This window comes from Salmo salar, chromosome 04 (genome assembly GCF_965601325.2).
Source record: "Salmo salar chromosome 04, fSalSal1, whole genome shotgun sequence".
Classification (NCBI taxonomy): Eukaryota; Metazoa; Chordata; class Actinopteri; order Salmoniformes; family Salmonidae; genus Salmo; species Salmo salar.
The window spans coordinates 61,876,489-61,899,721 of NC_138294.1; the positions used below are offsets into that span (position 1 = coordinate 61,876,489).

General features: G+C 41.6%; 1 protein-coding gene across 3 annotated transcripts; it reads right to left on the reverse strand.

Moving 5' to 3' along the window:
- Positions 1–993: 993 nt before the first annotated feature.
- Positions 994–22,421, reverse strand: LOC106603521 (ribosomal protein S6 kinase beta-1). 3 transcript variants are annotated; one of them, XM_014197325.3, is made up of 14 exons: positions 22,282–22,421; positions 15,449–15,492; positions 14,939–15,059; positions 14,754–14,822; positions 12,089–12,236; positions 11,906–11,963; positions 7,105–7,296; positions 6,825–6,915; positions 6,552–6,659; positions 5,513–5,575; positions 5,309–5,386; positions 5,082–5,189; positions 4,672–4,781; positions 994–4,436 (listed from the first exon to the last, which is right to left on the reverse strand). In XM_014197325.3, the coding sequence occupies exons 2-14, from the start codon at positions 15,484–15,486 to the stop codon at positions 4,178–4,180; spliced, it is 1,443 nt and encodes a 480-aa protein (XP_014052800.1). In that variant the 5' UTR covers positions 15,487–15,492; positions 22,282–22,421; the 3' UTR covers positions 994–4,177. The 3 variants fall into 3 exon arrangements, with proteins under 3 accessions (XP_014052800.1, XP_014052799.1, XP_014052801.1); XM_014197324.3 differs by lacking the exon at positions 22,282–22,421 and adding an exon at positions 19,551–20,948; XM_014197326.3 differs by lacking the exon at positions 22,282–22,421 and adding an exon at positions 19,376–19,541.
- Positions 22,422–23,233: the final 812 nt, after the last annotated feature.

Here is a 23,233-nt window from a genome sequence, read left to right on the forward strand (position 1 = left end):
GGTGTGTCATATCAACATGCAGATTAAACAGAATGTTCATTACACAGATGCTCCCTGTGCTGGGGACAATAAAAGGCCACTCTAAAATGTGCTGTTTTGTCACACAACACAATGCCACAGATGTCTCAAGTTTTGAGGGCATGCTGACTGCAGGATTATCCACCAAAGCTGTTGCCAGAGAATTTAGTGTTCATTTCTACCATAAACGGCCTCCAACGTCGTTTTAGAGAATTTGGAAGTACATCCAACCGGCCTCACAACCACAGATCACGTGTAACCATGCCAGCCCAGGACCTCCACATCCGGTTTCATCTGAGACCAGCCACTCGGACAGCTGATGAGTATTTCTGTCTGTAATAAAGTCCTTTCTGATTGGCTGGTTCTATGCCCTCCCAGGCTCACACATGGCTGCGCCCCTGCCCAATCATGATAAACCCATAGATTAGGGCCTAATTTATTTATTTCAATTGACTGATTTCCTTATATGAACAGTAATTTAGTAAAATTGTTGATATTGTTGCATTTATTCAACAGTTGGGTGAGTTCACATCTATTTAGGTAGTGACAGTCATTTTAGTTTGGATGTTCTTAAACAACCATGTTTCCTGTGCTTAGCTCTTTGAGGCACTGCAGCCAATTACTAGGCTTGGGTCAAGGCAACCTAGGGCCAGGTTTCAATCTGTACCGCAGAAGATCCATGTTGTAGCATGGTTGACATGTAAAGGTAATTTCCGATTCAGCTGACATCTGCAGTGCAATGTAAATGAAGAATTTCAGGCTATTTATTCAAGATTTCCCATGACAATTACAACTTTCACTTAAGAAAAATGTCAGAAGACACAGCTGGATATTTAGCACAACTGGATGGCCACAATCACACTTACCTTAAGTCAGTGTTCGTTTTGGCAATTCCTGTGCAGCTGCTGTTATGAGTTGAGCAGTAACTTTGGGGTTGCATAATCCATGCAGGTTGCACTATAATCACTTTCAGTCTTCAACTCGGTAATGCTTTTTATTTTGTTCACATCCATCCACTTACATGTTACACAACATCCAACCCCCCTGAAATGTCTAGGAATAAATATAGGGGTAAATTATTGATTCTGATAAACTGTTTGCAGCAGTCTTCTAATGAGTAGATCAATCATATTCATGTTCCCAAAGGCTCACTCATTTTGTTTCCGTTGAACACAACTATAAAAAGGTCCTCAAACTCCAAAACCACTTGAGAGAAATCACTCACATCAGTATCGTTCAGATAATTTCAGTATCAACAGGTTAGAGCAGCACAGAAAACCACTTCATCATTCAAAGACCCTATACCACTAGAGATAGAAACATATGGTCCAATCATCTTCCTCTTTAACATTCCATACACATCTGAAAATACATGCAATTTCTTCAAGAAAGGCACATCCCCAACCCCCCATTAGTTTTTGCATCAGTGACTATTTTTCATCATACACACCTAAACTGCCCCTGTTTCAACAGGCATCATATTAAATATCAAGTTTTCAGAATTAAAGAAGCCGGTACAAGATGATCAAAAAGTTACTTTCTAAACTTGTCCCTTGTACAATAGGATTGTATTTTGCACCTTACATATTAAGACATTCTTTATTCCAAACTAAAGAACAAACTGCTGCGTTTTGAGGTTTCTCAAAAGAGATTCATTGGAAAAACATATACTTAAAGACATTTTTTAAACATAATGCAGCAATTTACAAAAGATCCATGTGTGCCTGACCTGAAAACTGAATATACAATAAATACATTGTTTGCATAGTGTGACTGATGCAGTGGAAAAAAATATATAATGGCACTTATAAATAATAAAACAGAAGTTGGATTATAAATATATTGAAAAAGGTAAGCCATGGTCACTGTGGGGGTGAAAGTTGCTCTGAAGCACACCAAACATCCTCTCCAATGGAACCTGAAGCCAAAGCAATTTGTCCATTCCTTCACTGACAAGCAGACAGGGGGGTGAAAATGTATATTTTAATAAACCTCATTCTTGGAATAGGAAATCCTTTGTCAGGATACACATTAAATTGAATTGAACAGGACTTAGGTTTGTAGAGGGACACACACCGATCAGTCATAATGTAAGCCTAACAGATTCCACAGAACGACCCAAATAATACTGCCTGGTTCAAAAATATACAGAATAGTACAATTGTTTGCTTATTGAATGAGGCATATTTTCAAGTTTATCAAATCACACACTTAAACATGATAGTTATCTTGGTCATGTGAATCTGATAGCTCCATGGTGGGGGGAAACTACAGTACCTAAACTCACTGGAGCAAATATTGTTACATCTCCAGACAGAAAGGAATAACTTCACGTTAAGGTCTCAGGAAGCATGCTGCCTTCATCTAGACAGAACCTTATGATTGGATGATTATTAATGTGACAAATGTTCCTGTTTGGGGAAGAGGAGGATCAAATGGCTTTTCTCCAGAGGCTAAGACAGTTAAAGACCACATACATGCATACATAAGCTTCAAGTCACACCATATTTCTAACAATCCCTAGTTAAAATGGAATCAGAGGTACTAGCCCTACTGATATCACCAAGACTGCATAAAGACTGAGGGAGGCATCTATGAAGCACCTAGCCAGGTACATTATTAGAAAAATGCAACCTGGCGATTAGCTAAACACTAAAAGGCAGTGGTGATGAGAATTTGGCCTCAATGCTTTGCTTCTTTCAATAAAAATAAAAAAAGACAAGCTCTCGGTTGGTCTCTGACCATCACAAATTGGCAGACGCACCCAAAAAAAAAATAGGTCCATAATATTATAATAAACCTGCATGCATCATAATCGTGGACAACTTGTGGGTCATCTGAGTAAGTGACACTCGAAAAGGCATCGAGTCAGTTTACATTCAACGCAAAAACATACTACATACATAAAGGTTTTCCATCTACCTAGAGATCCAGTCAGACTGGTAAAGCAGTGTCAGCATTTGGTATTGTAGGATAAGTGGGGCAGGAGGTGATGCATTCAGCTGAAATAGTACACATCGTGTTTTTCTGTGTTTTTAGCTGCCCCTCCATCAATGACACCACACGTGGGGCGTGTTCAGCAGAACACAACGTTCAGGTATAAATGTGATATGCAGAACAAGGAATCATGTCAGCTTTATTCATGCCATTTCTATCGGCAACATACAAAAACGTTTGGCAACTGAACGTGGCTCAGGGTTATGTTAAGTAGGGATCAGGGAAATTGATGTTCTCATTGGACGAGTTCAGGTTGTACCTTCCTGTTTCACTCAGTGTCAATACGTTTTCTACATACAGAACACGGCCCAGACATATTCTACAAGATTTATCCTGATGGGATGTTCAAGTGACAAAGCAGACAAAGGCATTGTTGATTCCATATTTTATATAAATTGAACAATGTAATACACTATAGCAGGATAACTAAGTCTACAGTGAATATTGTGTTCTGTGTACATTGTGTCACTGTGATTGACTCCATCTACTGTATTCAGCTACAATGGATCCTGTAACCCCTCGTCAGCAAGTTCTAAAAATGAAGTAGAGGCATTTAAGGGGGAATCATCTCCACCCTCAGGCTTTAAAAGTCTATTACCCAGTTTCATTGATCAATAACGTCTCACTCCTGGTGAGGGAAAGCACTGCTGCATCAGGAGTAACACTGTCCCCACTCACCTAAAGTACAAAGCACCAGCGTGTCATGAGAAGCCAGCCCAGTGGAGCACACCGGAATCTGACAGCAGCATCTAGCAGCACTGCTCTCATCTCTTCCTCCAGATATACTCTACAGGGCTGAAGGAAGTAGTCAAGACCTCTTGCTGTCTGACTAAAGCTCTAATTGGTGGGAGGGAGTTCTCTCCCTAGTTCCTCCTCTCCCTAACAGGAGGCTCCTATAGTTTGTCATATCTGCTAGGGTGGAAAGCCCTGTGTGGCTGCCAAGCTGCCCAACCAGGGAGAGAGGGGCAAGCAGGGATGGAAGGAAAGGAGGGAGGCAGGGATGGAAGGAAAGGAAGGAGGCAGGGATGGAAGGTGCATCTGAAGGAGCTGGTGAATGGTGCCGACGGTTCGTCAGTCATTTATTTAATTTCTATAAGTCTCTTAAAAGAAAAAAATAAGTGAATGGAGGATTTAGGAAAGAGAAGTTCTAGATGGAGCAGTGTCATAGATTCATCTGGAGGTGCTTGGGCCGTTTGGAGATGGGGTAGGGGTAGGCCTGCTTCTTGAAGGGGCCGCCTGTGGTGGTGTTGCCAGAGGGCTTTCTGATAGGCAGGGGGGCAGACACCTCGTTGGAGGAAATGGCCCTCTGCTCCACACCAACCTCCATGGGCTGGTCTCCAGACCCAAAACCCCCAAGGGACGAGGTTCCAGCCTGGGTGAGGGCCCGGGGCCAGCAGTCCCCCACAGCAAACTTCACTGGGCTGGGGGGCCAAGAGAAGAGGATACAGGGCAAGGTTAGAATAGTGCGCTATATTACTGACTGGGGGAGGGCAGACAGAAAGGTGACATTTTAACAGTGAGGATAAATCCCAGTAGAACCGAGTACCAGAATCACACTGGACTCAACCCCTGGTTGGCAGAACAACTTCATGGGAAAATTCAATTTCTACACAAACCTAGAGGAAAATTAGACAGAAGAAAAAAAAAAACACTTACCTCACTGGTGTTCTTGGGTTTCCCAGAAACCTTGGTGAGCTGACTTTTGGCTCAAAGGGGAATTTCTCCTTGATGTTTTCGAGGACGGAGGGGGCTACATACGTAAAACCCTGTGGGGAGGTTGTCACAGGGAAGATTACAGCCATTGTCCTCATGGTCAATCACAACCAAAACAACATAGGCCAGAGGAGAGATGTGCAATGAAACACTCATTAAACCAAATCGGTTTCCAGTAAAAAATAAATAACAGATGCAATGCATTAACCAACTATTTTTGTTGGTCTCAAAAAGAGAAAAAACTAAGTGTAGCTTCTGCCTACCCGTTTACGTGCAGCCGTGCACACAGTAAAACACACGCGCACAAACACGAGACCAAATGGAATGTGCAGAGTAAGCAGCAGGCAGCCTACCAGGAAGACTTGATTGGCACTTTCGCTGAGCGTGGAGTCATCAGGGCTGTCCACGGGAGTCTGGCTAGTGAACTTGGAGTCAAACTGGCTCACATCATCAGCTGATTGCTGCAACGGAAGGAAAGAAGGAAACCGGTTAACCTCTAGTCTCTGTGGGTCAAGGAGGACTTGGTAAGCACAGGTGCTCTTCACAATGGAAATGCTATGAATAAGGAATGACGGCTCACCAGAAAAGGCTTGAATGGAGGCTCCACTTTGCGAGCGAGAAGATCATCCCAATTAATATGCCTGAAGAACAGGTGGCTCTGGAGAAGCAGACAGAATAACTTTACTTTTCCCAGAGAGAAAGCCACAACACAAAGGTTGCTCTTTTTTACCACCTTCAACAACGTTCTAATAATCCTACAACAGGTCTGTTTAAACTGTATTACCTGGATTTCTGAGGAGTCTCCTGGGCCTGCCCCCAGCCGTAACGAGGCATTGCGTTTCAGCAGCTGGAACAGAGGGAGTGACGGGTAATGCAAGTCAGCTCCTCAGTTTTTATTTGATCTGACTTGTGTTACATTAGACCAGGGTTCTCCAACACTGTTCCTGGATAGCTACCCTCCTGTAGGTGCACTCCAAACCCAGTTGTAACTAACCTGATTTAGCGTATCAACCAGCTAATTACTAGAATCAGGTGTGGTAGATTAGGGTTGGAGCAAAAACTATCAATTATAGTAGGTTCAATTATTTGAATTCCATTTCATTATTCCCCCCCCCCCCCCCCCCCCCCTTCTGTGAGCTCAATGCACACATTAAACAGTTTCTCTTGAGATAAATCAGATCCAGCCTGAACTGTGCTATGTAGTAGGGAGTTGTAGTTTCCAACAGGCCAATATTCTACGTAGTGTAGTGCACAAAATGTGGTAATTAACTACAATGACCATAATCCATTGAGCATCTACTTGTCCTGTCTGCGTTTCTTTTATGCCTGCTACGAAAGAGACCTTCATAAAAAGGTTGCCTTATTTACGTTGAAGAACTACAAAATAGTGATTTTGTCAGACAGAAGTTCTATAGAGATGAGATGACTTGGAATGAAATAATAAAGCTATCAAATAAAACAGAAATATTTTATTAAAGTAAGTTAATGTCAATAAATTATGGTTAATAAGTGATGAGCAGTAATGGACAGTCACTACCATCATGGGACTTTAATTGTTTTATTCTGTGTTAAAGCATTCAACCCACATAATACATGAAATGTTTTAAGATTATAATACATTTAATGTTTTAAAATGATCGAAACAGATTATTTTTGAATAATCGAACCGACCTCAAACAAATCGCTCAGCACTACAGGACGGTAGCTCTTCAGGAACAGGGTTGGAGAGCCCAGCATTAGACAATCAGAAGGCAGAGCCTACCTGAAATGCCATCAAAACACTATTATTAGAACTGGGGCAGTTGAACATCTAACACCCTTACCTTTTTCAGAAGATCCCTAGCTTCTTGTGTGAGGTAAGGTGGCAGGTTCAGTTTGCACTTTAAGATTTTGTCAATGGTCTTCTTCCTGTTTTCCCCAGTGAATGGTGGCTGTGGAATAACATAAAAAGGTATATCCAACTACAATACTGACATTGTGTCCCACTGAGGTTAAACAAAAATATTGATCCAATTAAATGTTGATGTTGTCTTGTACAGAGTACATACGTTTTGAAGAAAATCAATGTTTCTCTTGAAAAAAAGAGTTGTACTCACTGCTCCTGTCAGCATGTCATACATGAGAGCTCCCAGGCTCCACCAGTCTACAGCCCGGTTGTGTCCACTCCTCATCAGGATCTCTGGGGCCCTGGAGTGAGATGGGAGGGGAGTGCGTGCGGAGGACAGTCAGATAAGCCTATACAATGTGCAACCAAACACAAATTTCCTCAAACAAAAGAGTACGCAAAGTATTGCTCTGAGGGGATGGGACGTTTACAACAGACTAGGAGGCTTACATTAACTTTTCATTATTTTAATGATTAGGACCATAACTTGCATGTATTCTATGGTGCCACAGAAGGTGTGAGTAACAGTGCCGTCATGGATTGATTCTTTACACAGGCCAAAGTCTGTGAGCTTGACGTGACCGTTGTTGCTGAGCATGATGTTCTCTGGCTTCAGGTCTCTGTAGATGATGCCTTTCAGATGCAGGTGTCCCAAAGCCATGGAAATCTCTGCCAGATAGAAGCTGCAGAACAGTAAACAGAGCTTTTACATCAAGTACAGTTGAAGTCGGATGTTTACATACACCTTAGCCAAATACATTTAAACTCAGTTTCACAATTCCTGACATTTAATCCAAGTAAAAATTCCCTGTCTTAGGTCAGTTAGGATCACCACTTTATTTTAAGAATGTGAAATGTCAGAATAAGAGAGAATGATTTATTTCAGCTTTTATTCATTTCACATTCCAAGTGGGTCAGAAGTTTACATACAGTCAATTAGAATTTTGTAGCATTGCCTTTAAATTGTTTCTTGGGTCAAACGTTTTGAGTATCCTTCCACAAGCTTCCCACAATAAGTTGGGTGAATTTTGGCCCATTCCTCCTGACAGAGCTGGTGTAACTGAGTCAGGTCTGTAGGCCTCCTTGCTCGCACACGCTTTTTCAGTTCTGCCCACAAATTTTCTATAGGATTGAGGTCAGGGCATTGTGATGGCCACTCCAATACCTTGACTTTGTTGTCCTTAAGCCATTTTGCCACAACTTTGGAAGTATGCTTGGGGTCATTGTCCATTTGGAAGACCCATTTGCGACCAAGCTTTAACTTCCTGACTGATGTCTTGAGATGTTGCTTCAATATATCCACATCATTTTCTTCCTCATGATGCCATCTATTTTGTGAAGTGCACCAGCCCCTCCTGCAGCAAAGCACCCCCACAACATGTTGCCACCCCCGTGCTTCACGGTTGGGATGGTGTTCGTCGGCTTGCAAGCCTCCCCCTTTTTCCTCCAAACATAACGATGGTCATTATGGCCAAACAGTTATATTTTTGTTTCATCAGACCAGAGGACATTTCTCCAAAAAGTATAATCTTTGTCCCCATGTGCAGTTGCAAACCGTAGTCAGGCTTTTTTTAATGGCAGTTTTGGAGCAGTGGCTTCTTCCTTGCTGAGCGGCTTGTCAGGTTATGTTGGTATAGGACTCGTTTTACTGTAGATACTTTCGTAGCCATTTCCTCCAGCATCTTCACAAGGTCCTTTGCTGTTGTTCTGGGATTAATTTGCACTTTTCGCATCAAAGTACGTTCATCTCTAGGAGACAGAACGCGCGTCTCCTTCCTGAGCGGTATGACAGCTGTGTGGTCCCATGGTGTTTATACTTGCGTACTATTGTTTGTACAGATGAACGTGGTACCTTCAGGCGTTTGGAAATTGCTCCCAAGGATGAACCAGACTTGTGGAGTTCTACCAAAAAAAAAAAAAAACTGAAGTTTTGGCTGATTTCTTTAGATTTTCCCATGATGTCAAGCAAAGAGACACTGAGTTTGAAGGTAGGCCTTGAAATACATCCACAGGTACACCTCCAATTGACTCAAATTATGTCAATTAGACTATGAGAAGCTTCTAAAGCCATGACATCATTTTCTGGAATTTTCCAAGCTGTTTAACCTCTCTTGGGTATTTTGACGTCCGGATGAAAAGCGTGCCCAAAGTAAACTGCCTGTTACTCAGGCCCAGAAGCTAGGATATGCATATAATTGGTAGATTTAGATAGAAAACTCAAGTTTCTAAAACTGTTAAAATTATGTCTGTGAGTATAACAGAACTGATATGTCAGGCGAAACCCCGAGGACAAACCACCCCCCCCCCCCTAAAAAAAAATATTCAGCCTACCACTATTTTTAATGGCTATCAAGCCCTCTCAGATTGCAGTTCCTAAGGCTTCCACTAGATGTCAACAGTCTTTAGAAAGCGCTTCAGGCTGGTTTTTGGAAAAATTTGCCAGAAATTGTAGTTTTGTAGGTGGCTCCCATTTTGGCTGTAGTGTTTCCAAGCGTGTGGAAGAGAGCGCGTTCTTTGATATTCTTCTCCGGTAAAGACAATAACGATTCTCCGTCTTAAATTTTATAGTTTATTTACATATTAGGGTACCTAGGGTTTAATTATAAATGTTTGACTTGTTTGGAAAGTTTATTAGTAACGTTTGGGATTCATTTTGTATGCATTTTGATGGAGGGAAACTGGGTGGATTATTGACTGAAGCGCGCTAGCTAAACTGAGTTATGATGGATATAAAGAAGGACATTATCGAACAAAAGGACCATTTGTGATGTAACTGGGACCTTTTGAAGTGCCAACAAAAGAAGATCAAAAGGTAAGGCATTTTTTATATCGCTATTTCTGACTTTCGTGTCGCACCTGCCTGGTTGAAATATGTTTTTCATATGCGGGGCGCTGTCCTCAGATAATCGTATGGTTTGCTTTCGCCGTAAAGTATTTTTGAAATCTGACACATCGGCCGGATTAACAAGAAGTTAAGAATTATTTTGATGTATTACACTTGTGATTTTATGAAAGTTAAATATTTATAATACTGTGGTTTGAATTTCGCGCTCTGCAATTTCACCGGATGTTGGCCAGGTGGGACGCTACCGTCCCACCTGCCCATAAGGAGTTAAAGGCACAGTCAACTTAGTGTATGTAAACTTCTGACCCACGGAATTGTAATACAGTGAGTTATAATTGAAATAATCTGTAAACAATTGTTGGAAAAATGACTTCTGTCATGCACAAAGTAGATGTCCTAACCGAATTGCCAAAACTATAGTTTAACAAGAAATGTGTGGAGTGGTTGAAAAAACGAGTTAATGACTCCAACCTAAGTGTATGTAAACTTGACTTCAACTGTACATTCAGTGTGCCTCAGCAAATATGGCATCTACAGTGCGTTCAGAAAGTATTCACACCACTTGACTTTTTCCACATTTTGTTGTGTTACAGCCTGAATTTAAAATGGATTACATTTAGATTGTTTTGTCACTGGCCTACACATAATACCCCATAATGTCAAAGTGGAATTGTGTTTGACATTTGACAAATTAAATAATGTAAAAGCTGAAATGTCGAGTCAATAAGTGTTCAATCACTTTGTTATGGCTAGCCTACATTTTTTTTACAAAAAATGTTTAAAAAAAAAAGACATTGAAAATCCCTTTGAGCTTGGTGAAGTTCTTAATTACACTTTGGATGGTGCATCAATACACCCAGTCACTACAAAAATACAGGTGTCCTTCCTAACTCAGTTGCTGGAGAGGGAGGAAACCAGCAGGGATTTCACCATAAGGCCAATGGTGAATTTAAAACAGTTACAGAGTAGTAATGGCTGTGATAGGAGAAAACTGAGGATGGATCAACAAAATTGGAGTTACTCCACAATACTAACCTAATTGACAGAGTGAAATGAAGGAAGCCTGCACATAATAAAACTATTCCAAAACATGCATCCTGTTTGCAACAAGGCACTAAATACCTCAACAAATGTGGCAAAGCAATGAATGTTTTGTCCTGAATACAAAGTATTATGTTTGGGGCAAATCCAATACATTACTGAATAACACTCTCCATATTTTCAAGCAGAGTAGTGGTTGCATCATATTATGGGTATTGTTAAGGACTGGGGAGTTTAAAGATAAAATAGAAACAGAATGGAGCTAAGCACAGGCAAAATTCCTAGAGGAAAACTTGGTTCAGTCTGTTTTCCACCAGACACTGGGAGATTAATTCACCTTTCAGCAGGACAATAACCTAAAACACAAGGCCAAATCTACACTGGCGCCGCATACTAAGAAGACAGTGAATATTCCTGAGTGGCCAAGTTATAGTTGACTAAATCTACTTGAAAAAAAAAAATAAACAATAGGCAAATGTTGGACAATACAGGTGTCCAACATGTATGGGTGATTCACATCTGTAATCACCCAGGGGTGTGAATACCTATGTAAATTAGATATCTATGCATTTAATACATTTGTTAATTTCACTTTGTCATTACGTGGTATTGCGTGTAGATGAGTGAGAAAATATATACATTTAATCAATTTTGAATTCAGGCTGAAACAACAAAATGTGGAATAAGTCCAACAAGCTCTCAGTCTCAAGTCAGGATTAGACATTCATCCATGTTTCTCAAACATACAATTTCAAAGTTGTTCCAAACGTCAAATTTCAAAGTGTTTAAAATTTGTAGTTAATGCCTGAAATTAACCTTAAAAGGTAAGAGTTAAGGATTGGGATAGGCTTAAAACAAAAATCTCAAAAACAACTTTCTATCGCTGGATTCGAACATGCAACTTTTAGCACCAGAGGCAGATGCTTACGCCCATCCACAACGACCCTAGAAAAACCAAAACCTACTTGAAGGTAAAAGCGCCCACTGTTGCCCCTAGAGGTAGTTTCCCACGTCATCTCCAGACATGGGTGGACGTCGAATACTGGCATGTATCGCGGGTGAACTGGCTAAATAAGTCAAGGGGTATGAATACTTTCTGAAGGCACTGTATATAGTTACAGGAAGTATGACGATAAACCCTTCCATCAAGCAGCAATAGATATTTTCAGACCTTTTTTAATACATTTCAGATTTGCCTTTAGCTGCCCTCGCTACATTCTAAACATGTGTTGTGGCTTCAACATCATTACATTTGTCTGCTTCTAAAAATAGTTCAACCTTATGCTATGTAATCACTATCTTCACCTCCCATCTGTTGACACATGGGAGTTAAGACTGCAGGGTCCAGAAACTCATATCTATCTACACACTACAGATACACATCTCCAGCATGACTGATCGCTTACCACGCTGTGTCCTCCATAAAGATCCCCTCTCTTTCCAATTGCATAAACAGCTCCCCGCCTACAAATAACAAATACAGCATTTAATTATTTGCCATTGTGTGCGCGAATGATGCGTGTAGGTGTACGCTATGCTGTGTTGTGTGGTTTGTGTGTATGCGCACAAACCATGCCTCAGCCACTCACCAGAAAGGTACTCCAGGATGAGGTACAGCTTGCCCCCTGTCTGGAAGGCATAGATGAGGTCCACTATGAACGGGTGCTTCACCTCCTCCAGGATGTTCCTCTCTGCCTTGGTGTGAGCTGTGTCCTTAGCGTTACGCACTATCATGGCCTGGAGGGATCAAATAAGGCTTGGATTGGCAAGCACTGTCAGTATTATAACAATGGTAGCACTTCACATTCACAGCAGAGAACAAAGTGGTAATAACCTGGTGAGTGTGGTATCAAGTTAGTCAGCCCAAATGAAAAACATTTCTTACAGATAGAAACTGAGGTATGATATGCATTTGAAAATAAGGACACCATGGTAGGTAACTGACTACCGGATCCACACGATCTGAAGACATAACAGCGTGAAGGAAATTCTCATTTGGTATCTGGTTTAGATGATTATTTCTCTGCTCTCCCTTTTCCCCCGGCCCAGCATTAGTAAAGGGAGAGAACTTCTCTGCTCTGAGCCATGTCATTAATGCAGTTATCTTCGCCCTCAGGTCCAGATCACGTGCAAATCTTGTTGGCTCAAAGGAATCCAAAACATTCAAACCACTCTGGGCAAAAATATAAACGCAACATAAGAAGTGTTGGTCCCATGTTTCATGAGCTGAAATAAAAAATCCCAGAAATGTTCCATATGCACAAAAACCTTTGGCTCAAATTTTGGGCACAAATTTGTTTACATCTGTTAGTGAGCATTTCTCCTTTACCAAGATAATCCATCCACCTGACAGGTGTGGCATATCAAGAAGCTGACTAAACAGCATGATCATTACACAGGTGCACCTTGTACTGGGGACAATAAAAGGCCACTCTAAAAGGTGCAGGTCTGTCACACAACACAATGCCACAGATGTCTCAAGTTGATGCAGCGTGCAATTGGCATGATGACTGCAGGCATGTCCACCAAAGTGGTTGCCAGAGAATTGAATGTTCATTTCTCTACCATAAGCTGCCTCCAATGTCATTTTAGAGAATTTGGCAGTACATCCAACCGGCTTCACAACCGCAGACCACATGTAACCACGCCATCCCTGGACCTCAACATCTGGCAGGATAGTCTGAGGTGGTGTGTGGGGGGGGGGGGGGGGTGCTGAGGAGTATTTGTCTGTAATAAAGCCCTTTCTGATTGGCTGGGCCTGCCTCCCAAGTGGGTGGGCCTACACCCTCCCAGGCCCAACCATGGCTGCACCCCTGCCCAGTCCTATTAAACCCATAGATTAGGGCCTAATGAATTTATTTCAATTGACTGATTTCCTTATATGAACTGTAACTCAGTCAAATCTTTGAAATTGCTGCATGTTGCATTTATATCAGTATACTATATTTCAGCCGTCAATCCAACTGAAACAGATCTACTATTGGACCCAAGCCAGAGCCCTGTGGCAGAACTAGAAGTCAGAGCATGAGAGCAGAGCATGGTCAGTCATTTGCGTGAGGCTCTGTACGTACCGTGCTACATAGCCACTTACATGCACAATGCTGGGTTCTGACACGGCAGATTAAGTCAACCACGCTAAACACCAATGCTGGGAAATGTCTGCTGCACACAAGAGTTTCCATAACCTCGTCCCAGGCTCAATTGCTACCGCGTAAAGAACCTGGAAACACTGCAACAAAGTAGGACTTGAAGGGGGCGTTGTTTGAAATCAAAGCAGGAGAGAGAGCCTGCTACAGCTGTAGGCCTATTAGATGGGACTTTGAAAAATTCAGATAATTTTTTTATATATAAAAATGTAATAAGAAAATGATTATATATATATATATATATATTTGTTTTTATAAATGAAGAAAAAAAATTAAATCGCCAATCAAAATAAATGTTCCATCACAGCGACCATATCATTTTTAAAAAACCCAATTGATTCGGAGTTAGCACATATAAAGTTAGTAAATACTATTTCTAAGACGCATACTTCACGATTTCTCGAACTCGCTTCCTTGTTTAGCCTAAATCACTTGTGCTGCTTGCACTATGAAATCCAAAGGGGTGGTTCTGAAGGTTATGCTAGATGGTGATGGACAAAGATCAGCCAATTAGAGAGAGGGTTTCCAAGACGTGAGGGAAAGAGGTGGGACCCTTGGGTTTCATTTGGTAGTGATGATGGCTGCTGGCTGCCTGGTTAAACACCTTCATCCTCAGTAACAGAGGTAGACTAGGAATCTGAGCTCTTAGCTCCTGCATGGTAGTAACAGTAAATACACACACATACAAACTATAAACAGACCCCCTATTACCAAAACCTGTAAGGCTTCTGGGAAACAGAGGTGGGTTCTGAGGCCAAGATACAAACCAGACGGGCGTTCGTCAATTACAGAAAGGAGGCAAAGCCAATGGAAAGAAAATGGGGAGAACGAACAGCCCTGAGGTTTCATGGTAAGTCGTTCAGTCTATTTTTTTAAGTTATGTGTTCGGCAGCTTCACTTCTGACTGTGTGCCTGAATGACTGCACCGGTGCGTTCTGTATACTACTGTAACAAGAGGGTCAGTGTTCAATCTGTGCTCATTGTCATGTCAATGGGAATACTTAGAGAATAACTCTAGAATAAATATCACAGAAGTTAAGTGTGCAGATCCTTAGGGGCTGACGAGACAAGAGATAAGTATCTCAGCCTGATAACCCAAACAGCCCACCTTCTTCAAGACCTTCATAGCGAAGATCTTTCCCGAAGTGGCACCCGACATCTTACGAACTTGAAAAACCTGAATGTGATTGGGGGAAAAAAACAAAAAAACATGAATTTCACTGAATTGATGCCATCTAAGGGGAAGACATGAGAATACTTGATCAAGGCATAGGGCGATTAGGGATAGCTCACTTTTCCATAGCCTCCTTTTCCTAAAACTCGGAGCAACTCAAAGCATTCCGGACGAATCTGCTCCATTCCTTTGTTGACGCTGTCTTCAGAGATTTCAAACTTTTCACAGTCATCCATGTTACTTGAAAAATAATAAAAAAGACAACCGTTGAAACATAAATCATACATGTCAAATACACATCATTGCAGTGAGTCAATGTTGAATCGACCTCAATGACAAGTCCTGCACAACCAACTTTATCTGAGGAGTTCTATCATCTCTGGACTAACATCACAATTGTCCTGTATCTGTTCATCAAAGCATAGAGCATAAAAGTGATCAAAGGTGTTCCTGTAATTGACAAAGATCAGATTACACAGATCCCTGTAGGGCAAATATATTGACACCTAAGACAAAACAAACACAGGATAACATGACAAAGAAGAATCGTGTTGTCAAACATGTTGTGGTAAGTGTGCCACATAAGCTTGAATGCCAAAATACAGGCTGAACCTGTTGTAAATACTCACAATTCAAACCCGCTGCATTGCCGCCCATACTCGCTCATTTGGATCTAGCAAAAAAAAAAGACAAAAAAAGAAGGCCAGGTCCCAAAGGCTGAAATGATTTCTTTTGCATCTACAGTGCATTCGGAAAGTATTCAGACCCCCTTCCCTTTTTCCACAATGTTACGTTACAGCCTTACTCAAATATATATATATATAAAACGTCCTCAATCTACACACAATACCCCATTACGACAAAGCAAAAACAGGTTTTTAGAAACGTTTGCAAATGTATATAAAAATTTAAAAAAAGGTCAAATGTATTATTTGCATAAGTATTCAGACCCTTTGCTATGAGACTCAAAATTGAGCTCAGGTGCATCCTGTTTCCATTGATCATCCTTGAGATGTTTCTACAACATGATTGGAGTCCACCTGTGGTAAATTCAATTGACTAGACATGATTTGGAAAGGAACACACCTGTCTATAAAAGGTCCCACAGCTGACAGTGCATGTCAGAGCAAAAACCACGCCATGAGGTAAAAGGAATTGTCCATAGAGCTCCGAGACAGGATTGTGTCAAGGTACAGATCTGGGGAATGATAACAAAAAGTTTCTGCAGCATGGAAGGTCCCCAAGAACACAGTGGTCCCCATCATTCTTAAATGGAAGAAGTTTGGAATCATCAAGACTCTTCCTGCAGTATATATAGCTATTGTGGTTTACTGCTGCTCTTTAACTACGTTATTCTTATCTCCTTTAATTTAGGAATTTTCTTAACTGCGTTGTTGGTTAGGGGCTTGTAAGTAAGCATTTCACTGTTAAGGTTTACACCCACTGTATTCGGCGGTGACAAATAGAATTCCATTTTGATTAAAGCTGGCCACCCAGCCAAACTGAGCAATCATTGGAGAAGGGCCTTGGTCAGGGAGGTGACCAAGAAACCGATGGTTACTCTGACAGGGGTCCAGAGTTACTCTGTGGAGATGGGAGAACCTTCCAGAAGGACAATCTCTGCAGCACTCCACCAAACAGGCCTTTATGGTAGAGTGGCCAGACGGAAGCCACTCCTCAGTAAAAGGCACATGAGAGCTCACTTGGAGTTTGCCAAAAGGCACCTAATGGACTCTGACCACGAGAACAAGATTCTCTGGTCTGATGAAACCACGATTGAACTCTTTGGCCTGAATGTCTAGCATGATGTCTGGAGGAAACCTGGCACCATCCCGATGGTGAAGCATGGTGGTGGCAGCATCATGCTGTGGGGATGTTTTTCAGCGGCAGGGACTGGGAGACTAGTCAGGATCGTGGGAAAGATGAACGGAGCAAAGTACAGAGAGATCCTTGATGAATTCCTGAGCGCTCTGGAGCAGGTTCTCAGACTGGGGAAAGGGTGCACTTTCCAACAAGACAATGCAGGGGTGGATTTGGGACAAGTCTCTGAACATTTTAGAAACCTGTTTTACTTTGTCATTATGGGGTATTGTGTGTAGATTGAGGAAAATATATATTATTTTTTACAATTTAATGTACATTTTCTTTAGTTTATCATACTATCGTCAACATTTGTATGAATTTCAGCCACTTAAAATGGACATACGTCAATAATTTTAAAGCTCACTACATAGAATTACACAATTTCCAGGGCCAATTTCATAGAGAATGTTACAAACTGATGACATTTAGGGTGTGTTCGTAAATTCAATCTGGTGTGCCACAGTGCACGGTTTGTAAGTTCAGAGCATTGTCAGATTGTCCGTTGGTAAACTCAGATCATTTCGTGGACACTCTGGCTGAGAAGTAGGGTTGATCTGAGCATTCTGACCACACAACAGCAGTCAAGCACCCAAGTTAACTGGCTAACGTTGGCTAGCTAGCTACTTCCAGACACAAATGAGAGAACACCTTACTGACCATTTTACTCACCTGAGCACAGCTGGTTAGGCTGCTTTCATGTTATCCAGAGCATTGGTGACTAACTCCGTGGCTGGCATTAATTTAATTACGCTTTTTTGCTGACATTTACTGACTCCAGCCATATTCAACAGGTGTTGAGCGTTTGTAAATTCCTAGTTATTCTGCGTTCTGGCACACTCACGAGTAGATAGCCTGGCTGACTAAATTTACAAACACTCTACGTAACTTACTTTGAAGAGATGGTGATTGGGTCTAAATAAATAGGCTTTTGGAAGTTAACTCAGTGTACTTGTCTTTAACTTCCCGAAAGTCAGACTTCTCACACGCCAAAAAAGGAAATCTCAGCTTCAGAAGCATCTGCATTCACCAAATGTTGTGTGGTTATTCTTAAGATATATTCTCCCAACTTGCCTAGAGGGAATTGTTGACAATGCTTTTTATTCTAGATAACATTTTCATTAAAAAAAATTATATTCTCCATAAATGCATTTTACGTACATCTTTAGTATTTTCTAGATAGAAAGATGAAAGAAGTATTTATACACACTGCTCTGGACAAGTCCAGGCAGGATTTAAGCTGACATCAGATTTTTTTGGTGCATTTTATGCAAATATGTTCATATTTAATAAGATTGAAATATTTTATTGAAATATGCAAATGACGCAATCAATTTTATACAAAAACATTTTATTTGGATCTAGTCAACTGGTATTCAGTTGATAGTGATATGATAAAGAAAATACAGTACCATAAGGTGCTGTAAAATGTAACTGGAACAGGTGTATTATTGAAGTTGCTTAGCAATGGAGAAAGATCAGTCCTGTTAACCTCACTCGGGTATGTGGGACAAAATCGTCCCACCTAGTCAACAGCCAGTGGAATCGAGTGGCGCGATATTCAAATACCCCTCGAAATGCTATAACTTGCAATCAGTCCCTTATACACAGTAGCAATATGAACTTGATTGAACAAAACATGCATGTATTGTATAACAATGTCCTAGGAGTGTCATCTGATGAAGATCAAAGGTTAGTGCTGCATTTAGCTGTGGTTTTCGTTTTTGTGACATTATATGCTAGCTTGAAAAATGGGTGTGTGATTATTTCTGGCTGGGTACTCTCCTGACATAATCTAATGTTTTGCTTTCGTTGTAAAGCCTTTTTGAAATCGGACAATGTGGTTAGATAAAGGAGAGTCTTGTCTTTAAAATGGTGTAAAATAGTCATATGTTTGAAAAATTGAAGTTTTTGCATTTTTGAGGTATTTGTAATTCGCGCCACGCTATACCATTGGATATTGGTGAGGCGTTCCGCTAAGGCACCACACCCTAACACAGATTTTTTTTCTTTCTCTGAATCACATCACAATCAATTACCAGGTTAATGTAGACAAATAACATACTTTTTTGTATCTCAGAAATAAAACAGCTATTTGCTACTGTGTATAAGGGACTGATTGCATATCAGTCTAGTGGCAGACTGCTGAAGAAAAACAAGCTAATGACGCTAAAATAATTTATGTATGAAAGAGTACAACCACTTGTTTCACTTGTCCACATCCAATGATGCAGAAATCTGATTATTATGCGCATGACAGAGGTCAGGTGGTTTCATTTGGGGTTTTTTGTGTGCGTTTATCTAGACAATTATTAGCTAACGTACTTCAAAAATATTCTGCTTGTTAAACGAATCCATCAATGCGTGCCTCCTTTATTTTTATTTTACTAGGCAAGTCAGTTAAGAACATTCTTATTTACAATGACCGCCTACCAAAAGGCCTCCCGCGGGGACGGGGGCTGGAATAAAAAAATATAGGACAAAACAAATAACAGTACATTAACAGACATGTGACAATAACATAGCAGCAACATGACAACACAGCATATTAGCAACACAACATGGTACAAACATTGGGCAAAGACAACAGCACAAAGGGCAAGAAGGTAGAGACAATACATCAGGCGAAGCAGCCACAACTGTCATGACAATCTAACTAAGCATGGATAGTTTCTCGAAAAGACAGATAGACCTACTATGTTTTAGTTGGTTAACTAACCAGCTAGCCACCAACGTCAAGACCGCCTTGGGTTCCGCTAGCTAATGGCTAGCCAGCGCGAGTTAGTTTTCACCTCCCTACTTCACTAGCAGCTAGCTCTAACTACCATAACGATAGAACCTAGCTAGCTTATGTTTTGCTTGGTAACTCACTCCATCCTCGAGTTCGTCCTCAGACACATTTTCGTCCTGCTGATCCAAATCAATGTCGAATACCCCCGCCATGGCCTTTGCTTGTTCCCTCTCACTCAGTGCGAATGAAAGGCTCTCCTTCACTGCCTCATGGAGCAACATACATCGCTGCCATACCGGCTACAGTAGAAACCATGCTGCCGACCAAAAACAAACCCAAGCCAAGTGTTGAGCATGCGCACTTCTGTGGGCTTTATGGCGAACTACACCCCAAAAGGTGTATTGCCGCCACCAACTGGACGGTTTGAAACCAAATCAAATAAATGAATCCATACGTAATAGTGAAACTAACTTAATCCACCCGAATACAATTCTACATTGCCAAAACAAACAGGGATAACTGAAAGAAGTTTCTCCCTGAGAGGGTGGTAAGGGCTTGTGCCAATATTCGATATAACTCCTTCGCTGATAAATCTTTCAGTCCACCTTCTTAACCTTCAACATGTCAGGATCCTGCTGATGAAAGGCGACCCCTGCAGCCTGCAGTGTAGGACTTATCCACTACCATTCAAAACATGTTCACAGTTGCTACATATGAAATGCTCTGTACAACCCTGACTTTGGCCACCTCATTCTCTTTCACCCTCGTGGGGCATTAGGAAGACGTGGCTTCATGGTTCCCTCCGAAATTGCAACATGTCACATTCATCACTTTTATAACACATAATATTATTCTTTCCACAACTTGGACATCTCGGCTTCTCCCTTCTGCAAACACTTGCTACATGACCAAAAGCTTTACACAATGATCACACTGTATTGGTCTTGGTATAAATGCTCTGACTCTATAGTTGATATACCCTAACTGCACTTGAGTAGGGAGAGACTCCATATAATAAAAGATAAGAACAGAACGGTTAGACTTCACTTTTTCACCATTCACCACACGAGTCATCCGACGTGTTTCTATCAAGCCAGAAATATCTCCTCAAAATCGACTTCCCACCAGACATAACCCCCTTGAGGGATGCCCTGTTCCGAAGAGACACACACGAGACTTAAAACTTATCAAATCGGTTAAGACAACGCACGTCCCTTCTGATCCGAAGAAGCACAAACAAATCGAAACAAGACTGCCTCCTCACTTTACCCAGCACTCTCTCCAACAGTTTGGATAACTCAAATGGTTTCTTCAAGATTGGTACTATGCTCAACTGCTCCTCATTTAACAAACCGTACTCCTCCTAGATACGAATGGTCATTCTCATCCCTGTACACTACTTTACTCTGGTTTCCATTCTTTTTGACAATTCTCAAATTGTCCTTGATTCTACCGCCATTGTTTTCAGATTCCACTTCTTCATCCGCTTCCGCATCTTTCGTTCGTCTGGTCGGGAACTTTTCCCTCCCTACTGGTGCAGTAATGTGCCCTACTACAGTGGGCGAGCATGCGCACTGCTGAAATGACACAGTATTATCACAGAACAATGAGACAGATATTTCACTGGATGTTTAAATGTGAAGCATCCCTTGGCGTTTCCACGGGAAAGGCCACTGGCAAACAGTGGGAGAAGTTTGGAACGAGATGGATTTTGGCCGACATTCGATTAAACATTTGATCTGAATACAGTTCTCTGTTCCAACAGAGTGGACTACTGTTCTAAACATTTTTTTTTAAACCGGAGTTTAGAAGGAGCGCAAAGGTGAATTGAGTTATTGTACACGCGTATTTCACAGGGTAGCGTTCCCTTACGGAAATATGCAGACGATGCTAGAACGCGCCAATAGGATATCGCTAGCTCGTGCTTGGCTCTGCCTGGCCCCCCTCCGGCTTCTTCTGCCGACTATGGCTAATGTGTTCCCCATTGGAAACGACAGGCTGTGGTCTGTCTTTGTTTATTTATAAAAAATATTTGGTATTATCACAGATAGAACAAGGAGTAAGATATTTCACCAGATGTATAAATACGAAGCAATTTCCACTCCCCACCAAATATGGTGAGGAGAGGATGACCAGTGGCCGGAAGCGGGAGAGTATGGAGCGAGATCGAACTGGGCCGAAATTCAGCTGATTTTCAAATCTAAGAAAAGCCCGATCTCAATAATGTTTCCTGTTCCCAAAACTAAAAATCTGTAATGAACAGAGTGCACTAAGTTTTGTAGACTTGACCAAAGTTCTAAAAATTGCGTTGTTTACAAGTGCGAATTTAGTTATTGCACACCTGCACTTCACAGAGAAGGCGGTCCTTAACGGTAATTAAGTGATAATGCTGGAAAGACTGTTTTGTTAGGCCCGAGAAGAAGTGAAGGGCCGGCAAACTGTGCCAATATATCATCCATACACCAGCTTCGAGTGGCATTATCACTTTTATACAACAGGTTACAAACATATTCAAATAATGATTGACATATGCTGATTAAAAACGTTATTTTGATGAATTTATGCTACTGTAATGAAACAGGCAGGGAGCAGGCCTCGAACCCTCAACCTTCTAGCCCGAAGTCCAGCGTACTATTGACTGTGCCGCAAAAGCATGCTCCAGCGGCAGAGTCGATATCCACGCTTATAAACCCAGGGTCATTACACTACTCCAGTGTTGCCAACTTAGCGATTTTGTCGCTATATTTAGCGAGTATTCAGACCCCTCTAGCGACACATTTTCAAAAAAGCGACTAGCGACAAATCTAGTGACCTTTTCTGGTGTTATTGGAGACTTTTGGAGACTGACGTGAAAGCACGTATTGTTCTTACTCTTCTCAACGAGCAGCGGATGCTGCCGTGGGCCCACCCCAGTTCCAAAGCACTCACAGGCGGCCCAGTCCTTGCACAGCAGTCCCTCCCAGCTGCAGTCAGAGCAGGAGATGTTCAACACTCCGCGTCCAGACTGCAAATGAATCGTGCATGCGGGAAGCCGCCGCTGGCTGATCCCGCCCTGGCTTACATTCAGGGCGGGATGTAAATGTAAAAAATAAAACAAATTAAAAAATAATAAATAAAATATAAAATAAAAAAACTAAGTAACTAAGTGTCTCTTTGATAGAGGAGGAGTGTTGGAATTGTGACATAAAAAAAAAACAAGAATCGACAGAAGAAAGTTCATTTGTAGTTGTAAACATATTTAGGGTGTGTTTTACTCACTTTTTCTCTCACCTACAGCATCTATCACAATTACATGCACATGGCCAATTATGCAAATTAGGCGATGACGTCATTTAGCGACATTTAGGACAGCCAATAGCTACTTTCCTTACTGAGGAGTTGGCAACACTGCACTACTCCCTCCTTTCAAAGAGCGCGTCCTCGCTAGCTTGCGACTCAAAGTCTTATGGGAACGCGCTCACCGGCCAAGCACACGCACTGTCGTGGCTGCAAGGTCCGATCACTTCTGACACCAATGTAATGCGTGGAAACAAGGTCCAATCACTTCTGACACCAATGTAATGAAGGGAACAGGCCTCGATCCCTCGACCTTCTAGCCCGAAGTCCAGCGCGCTATCAACTGTGCCGCAAAAGCATGCTCCAGCGGCAGAGTCGATATCCACGCTTATAAACCCAGGGTCGTTACACTACTATTTCCTTCCACAAGGTATAGTCCTGACACAAATCTAGGGTTGCTACCCAATCCGGCTGGTCGTTCTTTCTATCAGTTCAGTTGCCAGAGATGTGACCCAGTTGTTCAGTCTTTTTGTTTTGTATATATGGA

Bases quoted from the DNA above. Each gene is read 5' to 3' on its own strand.
- LOC106603521 (XM_014197324.3), bottom strand. From the start codon at position 19,691: ATGTTGCTCCATGAGGCAGTGAAGGAGAGCCTTTCATTCGCACTGAGT. The intron at 7,297-11,905 runs GTAAGCGATCAG...ACTGTTCTGCAG, and splicing joins TTTATGGAGGACACAGCGTG to CTTCTATCTGGCAGAGATTT. The intron at 6,916-7,104 runs GCAAGTTATGGT...ATCTCACTCCAG, and splicing joins TGTGGCACCATAGAATACAT to GGCCCCAGAGATCCTGATGA.